Raw genomic sequence first — 20,580 nt, forward strand, 5'->3', positions numbered from 1 at the left:
TATTTCTTTGCAGTCAAAGTTTTCTCTTTCTTCTCCCAAACACTCTGCCTTTGTAGAATATTCTGGCACATTTAATTGCACCGGTGGATTGCCTTGAGGTAGCTGTGAGTCTATGACCATCCAATTTAAAGCTACTCTCTGTTCTGGGTGATCGGTGCTGGTTAGCTTAGTTTTTTCCTTGCATTCCAGGCAGATGTCTATTGAACACAGCCTGGCAGCCACCACCCATGCCCTCCAGGAGACTGAGCTCCCTTCTCTGAACTAACCCAAAGTGAGTATTTAAACATCATCATCTAGATTCAGAGGAGCCTCAGCATGTCATTTTGTCTTTCTTTTGAGTTTCTGCTATCAGATGACTCCTGTTTTATGCATGTGCAAAGACATTTTCTATCCAGGAGACCAAGATCCTCAGAAAAGTCTCTCAGAGCCCACTTTGGTAAAAAGTAGCTCTTTTAAGAGAGAAAGACTGAACACAAAACATGCCAATTAGCCTCATTTCTCTATTCTTCAAGTGCCTGCCCTTATGGATACAGCCCCAGATTCCTGTCTGCTGCTAAATCCATTCTGCACAGCTCCAGTGATAAAGCCAGTTTAAAGCTGATAAAACTGGCTTCCCAAAGACAAGGCAAAACCTCATGTTTTCTGATCACACCAAAGTCTATGTATCCTCTAGTGTGTAGTTAAAAGGTGCAATCTTCAGGCAATTCTCAGATGTAAGCAGAGCCCATAAGAATTAAAAGCAACCAAACGTAAAGCACAGTCCTGACTCTGATCTGTCTTGTGCTAGAAACTTGCCTAGCTTCTGGCAATACCACAATCCAGACAACATGGCAACACTGAGGGATTTTTTCCCCTCTACAGTAGCACCAAAATGGGCAGTTGATCCCCTAAATGCTCTACCCACTTCAAAATGCAATTTCTATTGGAAGTGAGCAACTTTTAACTGTTTTCCCTAGAACTGGAGTATTGAGAGCAAAGAAAAAAAACATTCCACCCATATGTAAAACAAAACAGAAAATGAGACGCATGGCACGCTAGACAGTCTGATAGAAAACATGTTAAGATTAGTAGTGAGAATCCCTCTGCACCCTGGGCTAAATTCCCACTGCGGCTTTTAATATAAAATTGTTTCCCTCTTTCTGGGGAATTTTCTGCATTCAGTGTCTCTGCCATTCTTCTTCTCACCAGCACGTGACAGTTCCAGCTAAGCCAGTCTCAAAAATTATCATAAAGCTTCCTCCGCTGTTTGTGTAACCACTGTTTTAGATAAGTCCTATCACAAATGTAATGCACATTCTCTCTTCTCTTCTCCTAAGAGTCATTTCTGATCATCACTCAGATGCTGCTGTTACTCTTCAATACCAAGTTTAGAAATATGGATGCTATCTAAGAAACTGGGCAATGTATGTAGCAAAAAAACTTGTCAGACATGACCAGCAGCTCTGGTGGAAAAAAAAAAAAAAAAAAAAAAAATCACTTCTGATCAGCTGTTGTGATCATCTGTTCACTCAAAACAATTTGAAAACTCCAGTAGCAAATCTATCATTTTCCACATTCTGCTTTGTTTTCTCAAGACATTGACAAGAGAAGCTTTTCCACTTCAAAATCAATTGTTTAGTTTCCTGAAAGTACGTTTACTTAGCATATTTCATGCTCATAAACCATTTCAGAACACAACTCAGACAGGAGTACCAAAGCTCACTATATCTATAAGCTGTACAGACAGAAATGTGTATTTGATACCATTTCCTCATTTTCAAATTGCATGTTGCACTGGGCTGCGTCCTCGGTTACTGGCTTCCGAACCATGTTGCGGCAGAGGAGCCATATTGTCAGGCTAGCAATGAACATCCCAATGTCTGGTACAAATAGTCTGATCACGTTGCCAGCATCTGCTCCTTTCACACTGTATGGGATGAAAAAAACAAAAAGAAGAACAAAGAAACATTTGTTACTTCTAATGACATTTTCAACTGGAACAAAAAGTTAGCTCAAGGCAAATAAAAACCCCCAAAACACAGTAATAAGAGAGCTTCAGAATACTGGAAGTATGAAGAAGATCAAGGAACTTTAGACAAGCAGCTACTTTTGCTATCCAGAAGTACAGAATAAGGGATTTTTCACTGGGAGCTCACATATTCATATTTTATTGATACTTAGTATTTTGCTTAACACAAGTCTGAATCAATTTTGTGGTGAGCAACACAGGAATGTCTTTCAAATACAACAAGAAACATTTAGGTTAAGTTTCTAGAAGATCCATGGGTGTAAATCACAATCCCTTTACTGACATTCTTGGCAAAGACAAGAGCATCCAGCTCTACCAGGGTGGTCAAACAAAGACAAGACGGCATTCACGTCTCTCCTGAGGGGTGACGTGGTTGGGAGGGTCTGCAATGATTAATATGCTTTATTATGTTACCACTTTAATATGTTAATATGTTTTATTCAACCAGACCTCTTGAATACCTCTCCCCCCACCAGTATTTAAGTACTAGTATTTAAGTACTAATATTTAAATATTAAAGAGGAAGTGTTATGTCCCCATCTAGAAAAACTTCTCCTCTCTAACATCTGCATGACTGAATGACATGTATTTACAGAAGAAATTGTACTGCTTTGTTGTGTAGACTTAAATGTTTAGCCTGGGAAATATGGCTTTATGGGTCTGAATTTGGTTCACTGTTAAAATAGAGAGCTTGGATTCAGATTTAGTGGCACAATTAATAGTTTGTTAAGTTGCTACATGTACTTACTGAACTATTAACTTTTCTTAATGAGAGGATATAATTGTAATGATTTGAAAATATACAGTGTGTACCTGTCAATCATGAAGTTAACACATTTTAGATATGCAGATCTGATTTTAACAGATTTTTTTAGGGCTTTAGTTCTATAACCAGTTCTGAGGACAGGTGAGGCATCTGTACAGGTCCTTGTGTTTACGTGAGGGAGATAGACTAGCTCTTCATAGCCTGGAAGTTGCCAAGGTATAAAACCTTGTTAAGTTGTTTTATAGTTAGAAAAGAAGATATGCCCTTAAGCCTTTCTTTACCATAACACTTTTAAGGCAAAAAGCTTTGTGTGAAGGAGTTACCTGTGACTGCTGCAATTAGCCAGCCTGCTAGCAGATCTGGAATATCTAAAAAGCCTCTGATGTGATTAGGACATGACCACTGTTTATAATCTTGTTCGCCTCCTAATATAAATTAAAAATCAACTCCTACATTTCTATTTTTTTTTTTTTTTTACCATTACTACTGCTGACCCAGTTTTTCCACGGCTGTACGTCTTGCAAAACAGTTTATGCCCAGATGAAGTAGGATAAAGTGATCAGAGACTAGCTTTAATGTTTGTTTCATTAGGTAGGATTGACTGCACTGTGGGAAGCAGTGACCAGTGAGCAGCGCAGTGGGATACTGCACTGTAGCCCAGCTACAAAATGGACTCTGAAGTACTACAGAATTGGTTCAAAACAGGAGAGGGAAAATTCAAGGTCTAGTTCTTTTTCTTCCCGTGCTCAGAGCCAGACATAAAATAAACTGATAAGGTGCTAGCTAAGGAAAAATAATTAAGATTGGAAATTGCAACTTCCTGTAAAAGAACAAGAAAGAAATTGCGACTATGCAACCAGCAACTTTCTTCCTTGGATGCTCTTTGCTGTTGCAGATTAATTTGGAACGGTCATTCAGTCTGTGACAGCTAAGTAGCTTCAAAATGTTTCATTAATGGCATCAAGTAGTACTGAAGCAGAAAAAAAAAAAAAAAAAAAAAAAAAAGTAACTGGAAGGCTTGTAAAAGAATTAGGTGGCTATGTCCTCACTGGACTGCTTGCACATTTCCTGTGCTGCTGCTTCAAAAAATACATGCTGTAGAGGCAACTGGTATATGACAAGACAGCCAATCTGTTTAACATTACAGAACGTGAAAGCTTGACATGTCAGTTCATTTTGCAGTGTTGTAGCCCTTATTGTTGCTGAAGATTAGCTAGTCAAGGCACTGAATTTGCACTTTCTCCTTTGGCAGAAAGTAGTAAAAAATACACTTTTAATAAACTAAACTCCCAACAACAATGCACCCTGTATTCACAACAACAAAACCGAATTGCTATGCTGCAAATTGCCTATTACGGCTACATTCCTAAAAATACGCCAACAGGATCTGAATTCTTGATTCTGAGAAATATCACTTGGGCATTTTTTAGAAAGAGTTCAAAAAAACTCAATCGAGTGTTAGTGTATGAACTGTATACATTTGCTAGTCTTATGCTGAAAAAAGGATCACGTATATGTAATACTATAAAAAGGCTTTTTCTGTACACCGGTATGAAGTCCTTTCTAAAATTAATTTTGCATCACATCTGAACTTAAGGCACAAGTCCATCGGCTTCAACCACTCCCACATGATCAAGTAAAAAGCCTTCAAAACACAGCACTTCTGAATTACACCAGGTTCTCCTTCCTCACATTGTACTCCTGTGGAGCCAGGCTGGGTTGTCCTCCCCTTCTCCCACTCCCAAGAACAGGAGAAGACCCCTGCGGGAGCACTCTCTCTGTCGTGGCTCACATTTCTTTCCACTAACTTAAACCAAGTGCCTCTGATTTTTCAAAATAAATCATTAAGTATGTTGTTGTGAAAGATGTAATGTGCAGTTCAGGCTAGCAATAGAGGCTGAACAGTGATACCTAACCACAGAACAGGGGGAAATCCTGCACATGAATAGCTCATTCACCAAAACCATTCACAAATGTATACTGTCCCCATCTCCTCATGTAAAGGAAAACAAATTGATCTCAGTGTGATAATTAAAAAGGAAACAAAAGATCACTTGAAAATAAAGAAATGTATATTCTTCTATAAAGCAGAAAAATAAACCATTTCATTCGACCCTAAGCAATTTGCTCCCTAGTTTTTTCACAGCAATAGCTGAAACAAAAATCAGTTATTCCCACTTCTTATCTCTGGCAGTACAAAAAAGAATGGTAAATACTGCAATCATTTCACAAACATTTCTCACTTTATTTGTGCGTTCACACATGGTCATATTTTGCATTCGATAACAGTCTATGCATTGTGCCCTTCCCTCCAAAGGAGGCTCTCTAGTGATGAAGTTAAACCAGAAACACAGGAAACCTATTCAGGGGATCTCCTATAGAAACAGCTTTTTTAAATCACTGCAAGAATCACAGTATACAATGAACTGGTCATAGCCCTTGATCTACAGCTATTACAGCATCATTTATTTACCTAAACTACATAATTTATATGGCAAGTTTAATTGCATTAGATACCTTTGACTGAAACATAGACATATGTTCTGAAATGTAATACGAAATCATACAATAATCTGCAGCTCCAGAATGGTTTTCTCCCTCTTTTGTTCTTTCTTACTGTGTGCAAAGAAAACAGGACCAACCCTCCCCCCCCAAACAAACAAACAAACAAACAAAACAAACACCACCAAGAAAAAACAATAACCAGAAAAAGTAGGGCTTTGAAATGTTTTTCCACCTTCTCTTGATCAAGTAAAATATATTGCACACAATTTTCAAGACAGGGAACTATGACTATGGGTTGCAAGATTTTCTCTGTAACAAAAATCAATCTTATGGGACATGAGTGATTTTATGATTTTTATATCACCATGTAAAATTGATCTGTCATGTCAACAGATCCTTAATACTGTAGTTTCCTCATCAGTCTGTGTTCCCCTGGTGTTTTCATACATATATTTTAAAATTAAACTACTTAAAGAAGACTTCATCTCTATTTCCTGTGTTTATAAAGATTTTTTCCAGCACTGTGTGACCCTGGTCCATTTTTTAAGTTCTTTGGTGCTAAAGAAACCACTAGGCAAAAATTTCCCTGTTTATCTGCATCAAGAATAGAGTTAGCTGTGGATACGCAGGATAAAACTGCTCTATTACTTCGTATATAGTCATTAGCAGTCAAAAAAAACACAAATGCTGTGGAGAAGTGAGCAATATTTGAACATTATATTTGCTATTTGCTAAATGCTTTAGAAATAGTATTCGAATTTTCTGAACACAATATTATATTTTTTTCCCTTTCCAGAAGAACAACTTCTCACAAACAAGAATTATTCATTTTTCTCCTGAATGCACAAAGCTTTGGCTAACAGTGAAGTGTTGATGTTGCCTTATCTGGTCTGATTTCACTTAAGAATAGTAGACACATTGCTTTTCTCATTATTTCAGATTCAGAGAATGAAAGCAGCAAACCACCAAAGCTATTAGAATTAAAACTGCAATGGCTTCAATAAAAAAAAGTAAAGTACATAGTAACTCACATATAAAGCAGTATGAATAACACCATAGAGAAGAAAACAAACAAAATCCTCACACAGAATGAAAAACAATGAACTTTGAACTTTAACATTTTATTACAAACAAAAAAAATACTAGGGAAAAATCCTATCTTAAACAGAACTCAAATTAGTTCAGTATCAGCAACATAACACAATGTTAAGCTTATGTTGAGTAATAACTCTAGCAATGTCTCCTAACAGAGCTCTGTAAAAAGCCTGATTTTATATTGAATATTGAGTAAAACATGCATTTTTAAAAATATTTTTCAACATAGTCTTACAAGTTCCTCCAAAGTCTTATTCACTGCTTGCTAAGCAAACTTCCCTTCAGTTCCCTCAGGGGTTTTCGATACTACCTGACTGCTTTCTAATGAAGTGATTTCATAAAACTTGTTAGGTAACACTGTGTTAACAGGTGATAAACTACGGAAGAGATGCATAGATGCTAATAATTTCCATTCATTTTGTTTGGTCACTGGTATAATACACCTGGTATTTCAAAGCGGACCTAGTATTTGAGTACTGCAGGCACTACTATAGATGTGCAGAGCACATTTCCCATTGGCTTCATCTGCAACTGTAATCACATGGGTTGGAGGCAAACCGGACCCAAGAATCACAGGCACTGTCCCCTAAAAATGTGAACCGGCAGTGTCACGGGTGCTACGCTGCATTGTGAAGGAGCAAATTCAACTGTTTACCCTCCCTATGATCCCAAAATAGAGGAAACAGGGTGCCAAAGGCTAGAAACCGGATTGCCTTAAAGATGTGCTTGCTGACCCTTGCTGTTGGAAGTGGATCTTGGGGATGGCTGCAGCTGGAAACAAACTAAAGGGGCCCCTTGTCCTCCCCCTCTTTGAACTAAGGATGAAATGTCTGCCTCCATACTTACACTGCTTGGGAATTCAAACGGAACCTGTACACTTGTGGACTATATTCATGCTGGTGTGACTTTTCCCTGATAGTTCAAATGACAAGTTAGATCTGCTAATGGTTCCAATGGCAACCTAGATATGACCCTTGGGGCAAACTGTGGGCCCACACAAATTATGCAGGTTGCTGAGTGCTAGTAGTTCTGCCTTCAGTCCTTTCCTTACCTCACGGTCACCCACAAACTGAAGGCAAGTTATAAACAAAAACAAAATAAAAATTTCCTCTCATATTAATGAGAGGAAATATTAATGTCCATATGCCTGTGCATGATCACTCAATCTTGCATTCCCTTCCTGTGACTGCCAAATGCTGTATGTTTTACACAACATACCTGAAGTTACACTTTGACAGAATTTTGGTCATGCAAGTAAAAGAGTGGGAGGAAGAGGGAAGCAAAAATGCATAGAGAAGTACTTACAAAAATATTTAGCATGCACTGACCTGCCCAACATACAAGTTCAAAGGGCTCCTGAAGTATTTCTAAAATCTTAATTACAGCTTACAAACTATGTCTGCATGGATTCAAAACCCAAAAGTACACTTCACTTTCTCAGGACAGATACCTTGCAATGAAGAACCCTTTCTGTATTGCAAAAGTGCTTAACCACGTATTAACCAAACATTTGCTTTCCAAACACTGCTATGCAGAGACTGAGCAGCTATTTCAAACTAAATGCACATGCCAAGTTTTTGGTACTTTATTGCTTGCAGAAAACACTCAACATTAAAAAATTATGGATATATGCAGTATGTAAAAAGCTTGTTTATGCCAATTTTTCTTTTTTTTTAAAAGCATCCACTGTTTCTTGTTCTTCATTGATCTTCTAACAAAGGTCAAACTCCAGGTTGCCCAGTACAGCACACACAAGGCATAAAATTTAGCAGGGATTTAGCAGCTATCACGCAAAGCACTCACTTGTGCTACTGCCAGACCTGTGACAGTACAACATAAAGCTTGCTTTGCCCGTGTCCCACAGCTCCAAACGTGCGGCGAGACTGAGGTTGCACAGCCAAGGAGGAAGTGAGCACATTCCCATCCACACCCATGGCGCAGTGCATGCCAACCCCCTTAACGGTGTGGAAATGACAAGCCATTTCACAGCATGAATTATTTCAGGTCAAAATGGGAATGTGATCCTGGATGGGGGCAGAGCCAAAGTGAGCAGGAGAGAACAGATGACACCTCAGCTGTAGGGACATTTTGGTCTGAAATCTTCAAAGAGAGTTTCTATTGCAAGTACATACACTTCTTGCTTGCTTCTCACTTACGCACATATTGTATGTGGATTTGGCCAAAGCACTAATTCCAGATTCATTGATCACTGCAAAACATTCACAATTAAATCAGTCTGTCCACAATGCTCATAAAAACTTGGTGAATGACAGCTAACTGTTTATGTAAAGGCATACAGATATCCATATGTTCCACAACACTCCTGACAAAAACAAAGTGCTGAAAAGACTGAAGCAGGCTGACATTCAGTGAGTATTTCAAAACATATTTGCTCCCTCTCTTAGCAGCTTTCACTGGTTGGAGCACAAACAGATCATCATTTCCTACCACTTTTTATTTCATTCTACAGCCAGCATATAATATACTCACAGAAAATAAAAGTCACATCTAAATTTTCCAGTCAGCTGCAGATATTTTCCCCTCTTATAGCAAGTGACATTGTAAATTACTGTCATTTTACAAAGCCAGATTATTCTGAGAACAAAGGAAAGACACACAGCCACTAGGAAATACTGTGGTTCAAGCTGGAGTGCCCACAGCATTTCACTGAGAGCTTGGGGACCCCTCTGCACCCACTTGCCCATTCCTAACTCAAAAATGTCCAAGTGTCACAGCAGGAGGGATGGGAACATCCACAAAGGCAGTACAGAAGGCAATGAGCTCACCATCCCTACTGTCACTGCCAGAAAATCCCAGGGGTTTAGATGGAAAAGCACAACTGCTGCTGAAAGAAGGATCCAGCCATAAGGAGCATGCGTGCTGCACCTCAGTGTGGCAAGGTGCCCCCACAGCTCCCACTGCCCCAAAACCCAGATGATTTCCATTGAAATGGGCCAGAAGGAACATCCCGGTTGAAATTGGTGCACTTCAGTGCAGTTCTACAGGATGAGACTGAAAAACAGCAGTAGAAATGTATGGCAAACTAAGTATACTGATGCCATGAAATGTAACTTCTTATTTTTTCTTAAGATGGAGCACATGAAATAGATCTTGGGTGGCAAACACCCAAGGTGTGGGTAGGTGTGGGAAGGGAGAGGACTAATTCCGCTCACTGCTCAAGGCTACCTGGTCAATGGTTGGGAAGAGCAGCAGCCAAAGACTCCCTTCAGGTGCAGGAGATAACTGTGGTAGTTTTGCCCATGTGGAAGACTCCTGCCTTGCCCAAACATCGACAAGGACAGGACTGCTCAGATCCAAATGGAGAAAAGGGGACGTGAGGTTGAGTGCTCCCACTTTTACCTGCAATCTCGGTGCCCCCATCAGCACCCTGCAGCATGGTTCATCCCCCCTACACGGTGCACTAGCACTCCATCAGCCACAGCCTTCATCGTGCTTCATAAGCCAATTACTATCTGGAGGTCTCACATGATTTATTCATGAACAAAAACCAACAAAAACAAAATAAAACGCAAAGCCAAACAGTTAAGCATGCGTCCTAGAGAGTTTTTGGATACTAATTGCAATGCTGATTGCTCTGCAGATTAAAACAAAGACTGGCTCACATTCGACTGCTGGTGGGTTTACCACTGTACTGCTCCCAGCTACCACTGTACTGCAGGAGGCTGGGCTGTGCCAAGAAAAACACTGACAACAGTCTAACAATTCAAGTGTTCAAACAACACAGGCCATAAAATACCGTCTATCTGATGTTTGTTTCCTTTGAATCCCTAGATTAAAAAGCATGAGAAAAGTTAGCTGAAATTAATTTAGCTGAAAAGAAAATAAGCAGACAGGGTGGCAGGAAATGAGCGACTTAAAAACCTAACACAAACAGTTAGACAAATAGATTCCTACTGAATTGAGATGACTTCTGAGAGGATCTTAAGCAATTGCTGAGCCAGCCCAGACCATCGGATTAATACAATGGCACGTGTTCAGGGGTACAAGAATCCAATGGAAATTATACAGTTGTCCAGATGCAGAGAAAATTTATTCTTACTCGCAGTTAGCAAGGAAAATATATCTGAGGTATAAAATCTAACACTTAAGGACTATGGTGTCTCAGTTAGAGAGACTGCTCTGTCACAAATTCCTTCCCTCAGTTTCATGATACTCATTCACTTGACCCATCTTGTTTTAGTCTGTAGGTACCCAAATGACACAAATCAGGTTGCTCTTCTTTGGGCAAAGCACCCAGACCATTGTAGCACATCCTTAGAAATGACATTAAAATAATAAACACTTTTTTTTTTTTTTTTTCAGAAGGACTACAGCTTTTTGTTTCAATGAGGTAGAAATTGATTATTTTCTCATTATGTTATTTAAAATGTCCCTGCTCAACTTTAAGTTTCATTCCCCTTTAATCTCATTAGACTGCTGACAGCACACGTGTTGCAGTTGTTAACAGAAAGTAAATTTACCTGTTTGATTTACACTGCTGTACCTCAAGATCTCTTATTTTCTCCTAATAAAAGGAGTGTGAATGGTGCAAAAGCCTTCCTGACTGCTTCTGTTGGAACTGTACTGACCATTTCTGCAAACCATCAGCATTGCCAGAGCAAGTCCCAGAGAGGAGACAGGACTGAAGGAACAGCTGGAACAGAAGGTCTGGTCGATAAGCATGAGTTCGCAAAGGGATGTGGCAGTGTATGGCCTATTTCTGACTAGGGAACTCCTCTTCAGTGGTCTGTGCCCCGGACTTAGAATACAAATTTGAAGAAAGCGAATATACCAGGTAAAAAAATCATAGTGATACTGCCTGCAATTGAAAAAGCTCTATCTCAGCTCGTATGGATTCCTTAAGCATTTTTTCCCCCAAGAAAACAAGGCTTACTACACGACACAAGGCATGCAAGTGGGTGGGTTACCTAAGAAAACAAGCAATCCAGAAAGACAAATCCACAGGAATCCACAGGCTTCATTATTCTGCTGAACACTGTATACAGTTTGCTCACTCTTGATCTTAAGATGTTTAGATTAGTATTTAGAGGTAAGTGGATCAATTAAGCAATTTCACATGACAGTGCCTATCTCTGAGTCTGCTTCCCTTTGCAGGAACCATGCTATACAGCCTAGGACTGATGTCAGAAGTGACACAAAATTGAAGCAGGGGTGGAAGACACTTTGTGTCCTGTCTCTAAAGGCATTCCAAAAAAAAAAAAAAAGAGAGAGAGAGAAAAGATCAACTAGAAGGATGTTTCAGAGACAGCATTAAAAATTAATTAAAAATTTGTCTCTCAAAATTTTATCATCTCTTGGACAGTAAAGAGTAGGAGGATAAAGCTCCTACTCATTCATTTTGCCATGGAAAGAGAGCACCAGATGATCAACTGATACAAATTATAAATTATTGGTCAAGATTAGAGAAGGAAATGAAGTATGGGGGCAGACTGATCTGATTTCTAGAAGCACTGAACTGGAGCAGATGTCAGCATCAAGTCCTGTATCTCTTCTTTCATCCTACATGTATTTTCCTCCTCTGAATGGTAGCCCATGAAGGGAAATCTTGGCTTCTCAGTAAGTCCACATAATTCTTCCACATTTCACAATAACAGTATATATTCTTTTGCATTCTGACAGTGTGCAGAGGCCACACAAGTCCCCAGTGAGCTGGGGGTGTTAACCTCCTCTCCATTTTTCTCATCATGTGCATATGGAAAAGAATATTTACGGGCTGCTTGGAAGAGTCAGTACAGAACATTTACTCATGTCAGAAAAATGGGAAAAACCCTACACTATAAAGCTCTCTGCTGGGGTTAGATTAATTTTTCAACACAAATGTTATTTTCTGAAACAGAAACCTCATTTATTGCCTCTATTTGTTTTTCTAATTAATTATTCACCAAATTACACTACTCTTTCACATTATGTCACTATTTGCCCACAAATATTTTTTCTGCTCACTCAGATACTTTCTTATTTGCATGTCTTTATTTTATTTCTCTTGGTCTTCCAGTCATTCTCAGTATTTCCAGAGCTGTCAAGAAAGAGACAACACTTCAGATATATTTTAGGACTTGAACACAATGAAGCTGTAGCAATGAATATATCATGATGAACATGCTTTAGATAAACAGCTAATCAGTATTTTACGAACATGTTATTAGCTGGAAGATAATAATTACACAAATGTGAAAGAATCGTATTACAGAATTCACAAATGTATTCTTTCACATTTGAATTATATCAGGCTCCAGTTTTGTATCACTGTCTAACTCCTTATCCTTAGTTTTTGCATCCAGGTGCTCTATTCTCTTTAATGATGAGTTTTTAATTTAAGTGACAGCTCATTCAACTGTTCATTCACAACCGCATCTGCTATAGCAATGAATCTTTTGGTTGTGCAGTCACTTGATAATGTCAACACATAGCAGGAGGATGTAGTCTGATGGCAAACACACATACATTTAAGCTACATGAAGATAATAGAATGTAATCAAAGTAGGTTTTTACATGCTGAATCAGAAGAAAGAAACTTCATGTCAATACAGTGACAATGGGGGGGGGGGGGGCCCAGTAAGAAGTGACATAGAGAAGAAGCTAGATTATGCTAGATTACACTGCTGTTTGCAGCAATATGGAACACGTATAAAAACTGTACTACCATTTCCACTCTTCATTGTCTGCAGTTTAATGAATCAGATATCTATCATTTGCTTGTTTCATTCTCATAATACAGAAATCAGGGAAGTATACTGGAGACAAGGTAGCTTAAAACCATTCCCCCATTCAGACTGAGGTGTAGTTGCACAATTAGGATCTTTCCTGTTGCAAAACCTTAAACATTTCTTTCTTAGTTGACAAAGCTTTACTGAGCAACTGGGAATCCTATGTTTTCTTGAAGTCTCACTCTTTGGAGTCATGTGACTGAGACAGTCATTAGCTTTTCCTTATGAAAGAGTATCCATTTTCAGCCCTCGTGAGAAGGAAAAAAAAAAAAAAAAAAAAAAAAAAAAGCTTCAAAATGTAGAAACCAGGAGAAAAAATAACATCACTTTTAAACCATTTCACTTCAAAGCTGTACGTGAGTACTTCTAGAGAAGTGGTTGATGCCCAGTGACTGTCAGCACTCAAGAGGCATTTGGACAATACCCTCAACAACAAACTTTAACTTTTGTTTAGCCCTGAAGTGGTTAGGCACTTGGACTCAAGGATCGCTGAAGGTCTTTTCCAGCTGAACCATTCTATTCTATTCTAGCCATCTGATTCTTTTATATTTATTTATTACTATAGGTTTGGCAATAGCAGAAAACACTGAAATGAAAATACTGAAAAGATTCTTTATATCTGAAAAAAAAAAAAAAAGGCAATATAGCAGGGAAAAGGAAGATCATGTATTGTTTCATGCTAGACAATATAACGTACTGAAACATATGTGTCTTTGGTATCTTCCTCTGAGTTTATCTAGTACAGGATACCTCTTTACTGACAGGAAAATAAAAGCATATTAGAAAATATTTTTTAAAAATCACATTTTTCAATCAGAGTTCTAAAGAAGTGTCCAGGTTTCCAGAAATTATACATATCGACATTCTGTCTGGAAATTGAAATTTTCATTGGCATGAAAATTACAGATCTACAATGCCATGCTAAAGAACTCAATACTTCCAATTCCTAAACTGACTTCTCTATATGAGGTCTGCTCTTAATTTAACATGCAATATTACAAAAGGAGTGTAATTAGAAATAGTCCTAAGGTGCAAAATTTGAATTTGTTTTGATCCAAATTGCTCTAGTAACCTACTCTTAAGACTGGAAGCATGGGGTAAGCCCATATTGATGCCTTCTTTTTCATGGACTATTAAATTATTCCATTTCCCAAAAGCTATCCACAGGGTTGGATGCATTGGAAAGTAACTTTATAAAAGTATTTGGCTTGGCTTTTAAATATACCTTTGCTCTACAGTTAGAGAAATACTATGATGTATGTAAGCTACCTTCACCCACGCTGATAAATAAATACATTTCAGGTTTGTTTGAAGGGCTTCTCCAAGTGGAGTATATTTCAAATTTTACTTTTCCTAGAGAACAAAAGACCAAACAGGTACGAAAGCTACAAATCAAAGGTCAGCTCCCAAGGGTGTGGTTTGAAAAAATGTAACAACTATAAAGTTTCTATGATGCTGAACTACAGCACAGCTCAAGAGAAGTTTTACATGGCTTTCTCCCCAGTAGGATTTCCTATTTAAATTTTTATGCAAGCATGATAGTAGGAACAATAAATGTGGTAAAAGTGTTATTTTATTAGGAACAGGCATATTGGGAAGCATAAGACTAGGCAAAGACTATGTTCAACAAAAGTGGATCTTTTTTGTAAAGAAAAAGAACAAGGGAAATGATCAGTGGATTTTCGGCTTTTGAAATACTGCATATTATATATATATATACTGTAGAAATATATTTGAATAACATTTTCATTTAGCAAATAACAAGTAGAAGAGTTGATTCAGCTAAGTTCCCAGCACTTTCAATGAAGATTACAGATAAACCGTTCAAGAGTCATAAAGATTCTTGAGTTACAAACTCAATTCCCAGAGTGACTCAGGCACTTGAAAGATATTACGTTGATGCCTTTAAATAGTTCAGAATGTTGAATTGTTTGATTTCTAATGTTCCCAGACTCCAAGAGCACCCCCTTCCTTTATTTATTTATTTTTTATATATAAACTCCTCACAACCCCATTTATTTGCCAAACTCAGCAAATTGACTGAACTATAACTAGGATCACAAAGTCTTGATATCTTTGCAAGTTTCTGTAAAACAAAGTCTCTAGTAAGGAAGAAGGATCACTAGCAAATATATACTGGTGATCCTCTACTAGACCTAGAGATAAGTTTAAGTATTTGATCTATCAGGCCTGACTATGGAAAATTAATCAATAGATATATAGATAGGCAGACAAACAGACAAATGAGGAGGCCTGACTATTCACAAAGCATTTTGTAATTAATAACATTTCTCATCTACACATGGCTGAACTTGAGATTTACTATAGGTATATCACAAAATTAAGAGATTGTTCATGTGCAAGAGATCTGTCTCCAGGATGTTTGCATACCAGACTTTTGGTAGGTGACGAGGAAGCAAAACTGTCATGCTTCCTGTGAGTAAGGAGCTTCTTGACTCTTAGCATATACATGCAGAAGATTAGAATACAGTGGTCACGCAAGTGTGCTGTTTGTATAACATACAACATGATTTTCCACTGGACTACCTGCTTTGATGTCCACCTTGGATTTTCAGTCTCTATATTCTCACTGAATTGGAGCATATAAAATTATCTAAATTATAGAAAGTCTACTAGATACCCCAAAATCTAATTCATTTATTTATATTGCTAACAATCAGTTTATGCCTTGGTTTCTTAACGTTTACTCTTGTGAGACATATCACTAAAGTCTACAGAACTGCTTATACAATTAAGGACTGTGTGTTCAGACACCTAGAATATTCACACTGCTGCTTTCAATGTTGTTTAAAAAGAAGGTGTGAAAGTAACTGCAATCAGTGCAGAGGAAATACCTGCTTGGCATATTACATAGTCATGATTACTATGATTATTTTAGGTAGAAATTGTTTATGTTACCATTAAGATAATTGCTTAAACAGAAAAATGGGGAATTAAGAACTAGAAAATCTCTTAAATCTGCTCAAAACAAATCAAGTTAATTTTAGTGAATGTTTACATCTTGCATCTAAGTAGGTTTTTTGTTCCGCCCCCCCCCTCCAGTAATGGCAACTTTGTGAAAAGCCAGTAAGTAAAACAGTAATTCCTAGTCTAAGTGTTTTAGGCATATGGACATCATCTCCAGAAAAAAATCTACAAAACAAGTCTCACTTGGTGAATCGCTCTTTACCATCTCACAGGTGTGCAGCACAAAGGCTACAGAAACATCAACAGCATTATCTTAAAAATACTCTGTGACATGATTGTTAAAAAGAAGTGTGTTTCTTTTGCAAAAGGCAGGATAGTACATTGCAAAAAATTATGCAAATGACATCTGTCAAAAGTCAGACTAAGTTTAGAAGTTAGCTAGATTTTAAAAAGTATACTGAAAAGTTTTAAAACTTTAAAAAAGTAAATAACAATACAAGCCATATCTTGTAATAAACAGAAGATTCATCACCTTCTAAGATGGTGTCTCAAGAATTATCTGTGACACATGATGCATTTGCCCCTGGAGAACAGGGTAATCTAACCTGAATCGGAAAATGTTAGTGCTAACAAGTACTGTAGTACTACACTGCCAGGCTTTACAGATACGGCCCAGGGTTTGAGTTAGAAGCAGAAATTCTTCACAGGTCACAGCTATTATGGCACCCTGACAAGCAAGCAGTAAATGGGATAACAGTCAAAGAAGGGGGGGCTTACTCACTTTGGTCTCATTTCACATTATACTCACTGTATGGACAGGGGATGGGTCTTGAAATTATTTCCTTCTCAGTGACACAAAAAATAAAAATTAAAAGAAAAAAGAAAAAAAAACTACTTTACACTCTACACCAGCATGTTAAATACAAAGAATTGTTTGTTAGCAGGCAATCAGAAAAAGCTTTATTCACAGTAATTTGTGTCTGAGTGTAATGGACAACACATAGCTGCTTACAGCAATATTTGAATAAAGTGGATATTGCAACGAAATCCGTGAAGTTAAAATCATTTAAAATTAAATTTGATCTTTTTCTATTTCAGTATGTAATACTAACCAAAATATTTTAGCTTATACAGTATTAGAAATATACATATATATAAACACAGCCGTTTGTCCATAATTTTTCAAACAATGGGTTTGTTCTTTGAAAATATAATGCAATTTTTATTCTGGCTTTCTCTGTAATCCGTGCTTTTCTTTCAAAGTCTCACTTTTCATCAGAGCAACAAAGAAAACTCAATTTAGGATAGAAACTTAGGCATGTAGTATATATCAGATGAAACTGAAAACACATTTCTTCCCCATTTCCCACACTATAAACAACATGAATGCTTCAACATACACATGCACAAATTCCACTGTCGGCACCATAAAATAACAAGGGAAGGAAAGCAACCTCAGTTCCCTGTCTTCTCAAGGCTCAAGACCCTGTGCTGCACTTTGCCTTCAGATAAGTGTGTGTACATGGGAAGCCAACCTCACCCGCTGGCTATTGCTCCTTCAAGGAAGGGAAGAGTTGTACTTTGAGGCCCTTCTGATGTGCTTCTCTGCCCTCAGATCCCTACCTATCAATTAAATAACAGCCAGAGAGTAAAATGACTAAATTGAGATATCATCCGGAAGACTATAATTCTGTTATAAGCAATAAACAGCAACCAGAATGACATATTACCCTTTTGTTCATATTCTCTGAAGGGAAGGCAGGGAACTGGTGTCATCTCTGCTCTGTATGTCACATTTACCTCTGATATTATTCAAAACACTTACAGAATAGTAATCACAGAACAAATCCACATTAACTCCTATGAGATGTGCTGAGGATTGTTATAAGTTAACCCTTATCATATGTAAGGCCTGAGCACACAGAGCAAGAGAAGATGTAAACAAAACATCAATTAATCTAATTTCTCTGATATGACATAAGTAAAGGAAGGTTCTTCTCTTCTTCAAAGAGAAGAAACATTTACTAAGCTATTCCAAGTTCTGCACTGAGCACTTCACACAGGGTAAAAGGCAACCAGCCACTGCTCCCCTGCTCCTGAGCACGTCACTAGAGCTCATGGAGTCCAGGCCTGTGGGTGAGGAGCACGGCTACCTGCCTGGGAAACCTTGAGGAGAATAAAGTGGGGTCACCTGTGCACCTGTGAGGGCTTGCCTGTCAACACTTAACCTGAGGAGCTCAAGGATCCCTGATGAAGTCAGAAGGAGCACCTGAGTGCTGAAAACTTAAGTACTTGCTTAATGTTTTTTGTGGGATGAGAGACCAAAACAGGCTGTTAGTGTTTTTTTTTTCTTTCTTTCCCCAAAAAACAAGGAAAGGTGCCTGGCAGGGCTCTCCCCAGGTCCCTCCAATTGCACCACTGCACCCATTTTTCCCTGTCTTCCCAAACTCAAATTACCCAACACCTGCAAAACACGGTGAGCATTCAGATTGCACTGTTTCTTTTAAAATAACCTCTCCAGGATCAAACCCTGCAGTCTCTCAGAGCCCCTGGCTGAGGCAATGCTCACAAAATGATGTCAACTGGAGCTTTGCCCAAGAAAGGGCTGTAGGATTCAGCTATATGTGAAGAAAGTTCACGAAATTATGGAGCAAGCTATCAGGATGAGATTTTATATTTCAAACTTATATTTATTCTTTTTACTAAATCACCAGAGAGTGTGGGGAGAAGTGGGGGATGCCACTATAGAAAACCATATGGTATTTGAATTTCCAAGCCAGAATTGTGCATAATAAATATTTATAGAATCCAGTGGTATTCTCTTCTTTCTGTTTATTCTTTACATGTCACCCAGAGAAACTCTGGCCAAGCACCAATCAAATATCACAGCAAGTTACAAGCAATCTAAGCATGGGGGAAAGAGGGAAAACAGATCGCCAGTAGGCTCATAATTAGCAACCTAGACCTGGAAAGAGGTGCTTGAGAAGCGTCTCTGATGTGTCTGGATTCCAGCACTCACCACACATCATGAGTGGTTTAGGAAATTGAATTCTCATTCTCTGCAAGGGGTAGGGAAGATATACACAATGTTTTTGGCTAGACCAAGCAGGGGCATATGTGGAGCAGCTGCAAAAGCAGACATCCGTCTACATTCAGAGACCTATACAGGAACAAAAAAGCATCTCTTGGCGATGACAGCTAGCTTGCTCCTGGCTTCTGATGGGAATGTTCTGTCTCCTTACCTGTGGCATGCGGGGCTGTTGTGTTTATTTTGCTTTAGGCAAAAGCAATGCAGGTTGTCCTCCTTATCACTTTGTGACTGAAGAGTAACTGAAGGAGCTATTGAAACACACAGAAGATCGGCAATATATACCAATAAGAGCCAGTCTTCTTATCCAGGGTCTAGCTATGGCATAGGAATAGACTCACTTCTGCTGTCTTTCCTTGACAGTCTTATTGCCTTCCTTGCTCCTACCTCCTTACCCTTTCTTTTTCTTGAGGTGTGATAGATACCAATCCCAACCTACCATTTCCTTCTTCAGAAATAGTAAAAGGATTAAAAAAAAAAAGGAAGAATAAGCACATAGGTCAATACACAGTACTTTACAACAGGAGCCGCTTTTGGTATCAATCACATTCAGCATCACTTTAACCAGAATCAGAAATGCTATGTGTTGCATTTTCTAAATAAATGTTGCTTCTGTAAAAATGCTGCAGTCATGTCACATAAAAACTATGTAGAGCAGCCAGAGTCAACTTCTGCATATCTAAGCATGTAATTTCAAATTAATAAGAAATTGTTGCATACCATGAAAATAACAATTAAGGATCAGTTTGAACCTATCAGCCAAACAAATGTTATGCATTCAGCATAGAACACTCAGTTTTTAATACAGATAATTAGATTTTACCAAGAAATGGCTATTCAAAGTTTCCTTTCTCTGTGTCACTGAAATAGCTATTTATTATGACAAACATACTTAACAAATGTTGCCAAAATGTAACAACAACATGTTATTCTTCAAATCCATATTTTTTCAAACAGTTTGTATTTACTTAACATATAATAACAGTTACTAAATCATTCTTAATCTTGTTTTGTGGAACCTTAACATAAAGCATTTTAAAGGAAAGAGACACCCCAGGGACAAATGTGAAAAGGGAATGGTTGCACTGTTAGCAGCTGAGTAGTCCTTAGTTACATTAGAAATTAGAGAACAGAGAACAGTAGTAAGAGGAAGAATGGAAGTCTGGAAAACCTGCAGGACAATGAGTTTTAAGAGGTTTGTTTAAAGTTTTAAAATGGTTAGCTCAATAAATAGCTCAATAAATACATTATAACAGAAGACATTTCTGTAATCACTACTGAATCTACTATACAAGCTCCATCATCTGGTAGCTCAAATTAGAGAAACTTAGATTAAAAATAAAATAAAATAAAATAAAATAAAAAAACCTCTTTCACTTTAATTTTCTGCAGTGCAGAAGTGGCAATTTCCTTAAAACTGCCTGTGTCTCTCTTTCCATCAAGTCTCACCACAGCCGTGTGG

At 38.0% G+C, this 20,580-nt stretch overlaps 1 protein-coding gene across 14 annotated transcripts in view; it reads right to left on the reverse strand.

Annotated features, from left to right (window-relative positions):
* PIEZO2 (piezo type mechanosensitive ion channel component 2) overlaps window positions 1-20,580 on the reverse strand; it is a 457,465-nt gene that overhangs the window by 142,864 nt on the left and 294,021 nt on the right. For all 14 annotated transcript variants that reach the window (XM_035318200.1, XM_035318189.1, XM_035318191.1 and 11 more), the window contains one exon: window positions 1,744-1,906. In XM_035318200.1, the coding sequence (XP_035174091.1) occupies window positions 1,744-1,906 (163 nt within the window). The remainder of the gene's footprint in view (window positions 1-1,743; window positions 1,907-20,580) is intronic.

The sequence above is a fragment of the Oxyura jamaicensis genome, chromosome 2 (genome assembly GCF_011077185.1).
Source record: "Oxyura jamaicensis isolate SHBP4307 breed ruddy duck chromosome 2, BPBGC_Ojam_1.0, whole genome shotgun sequence".
Taxonomy (NCBI): Eukaryota; Metazoa; Chordata; class Aves; order Anseriformes; family Anatidae; genus Oxyura; species Oxyura jamaicensis.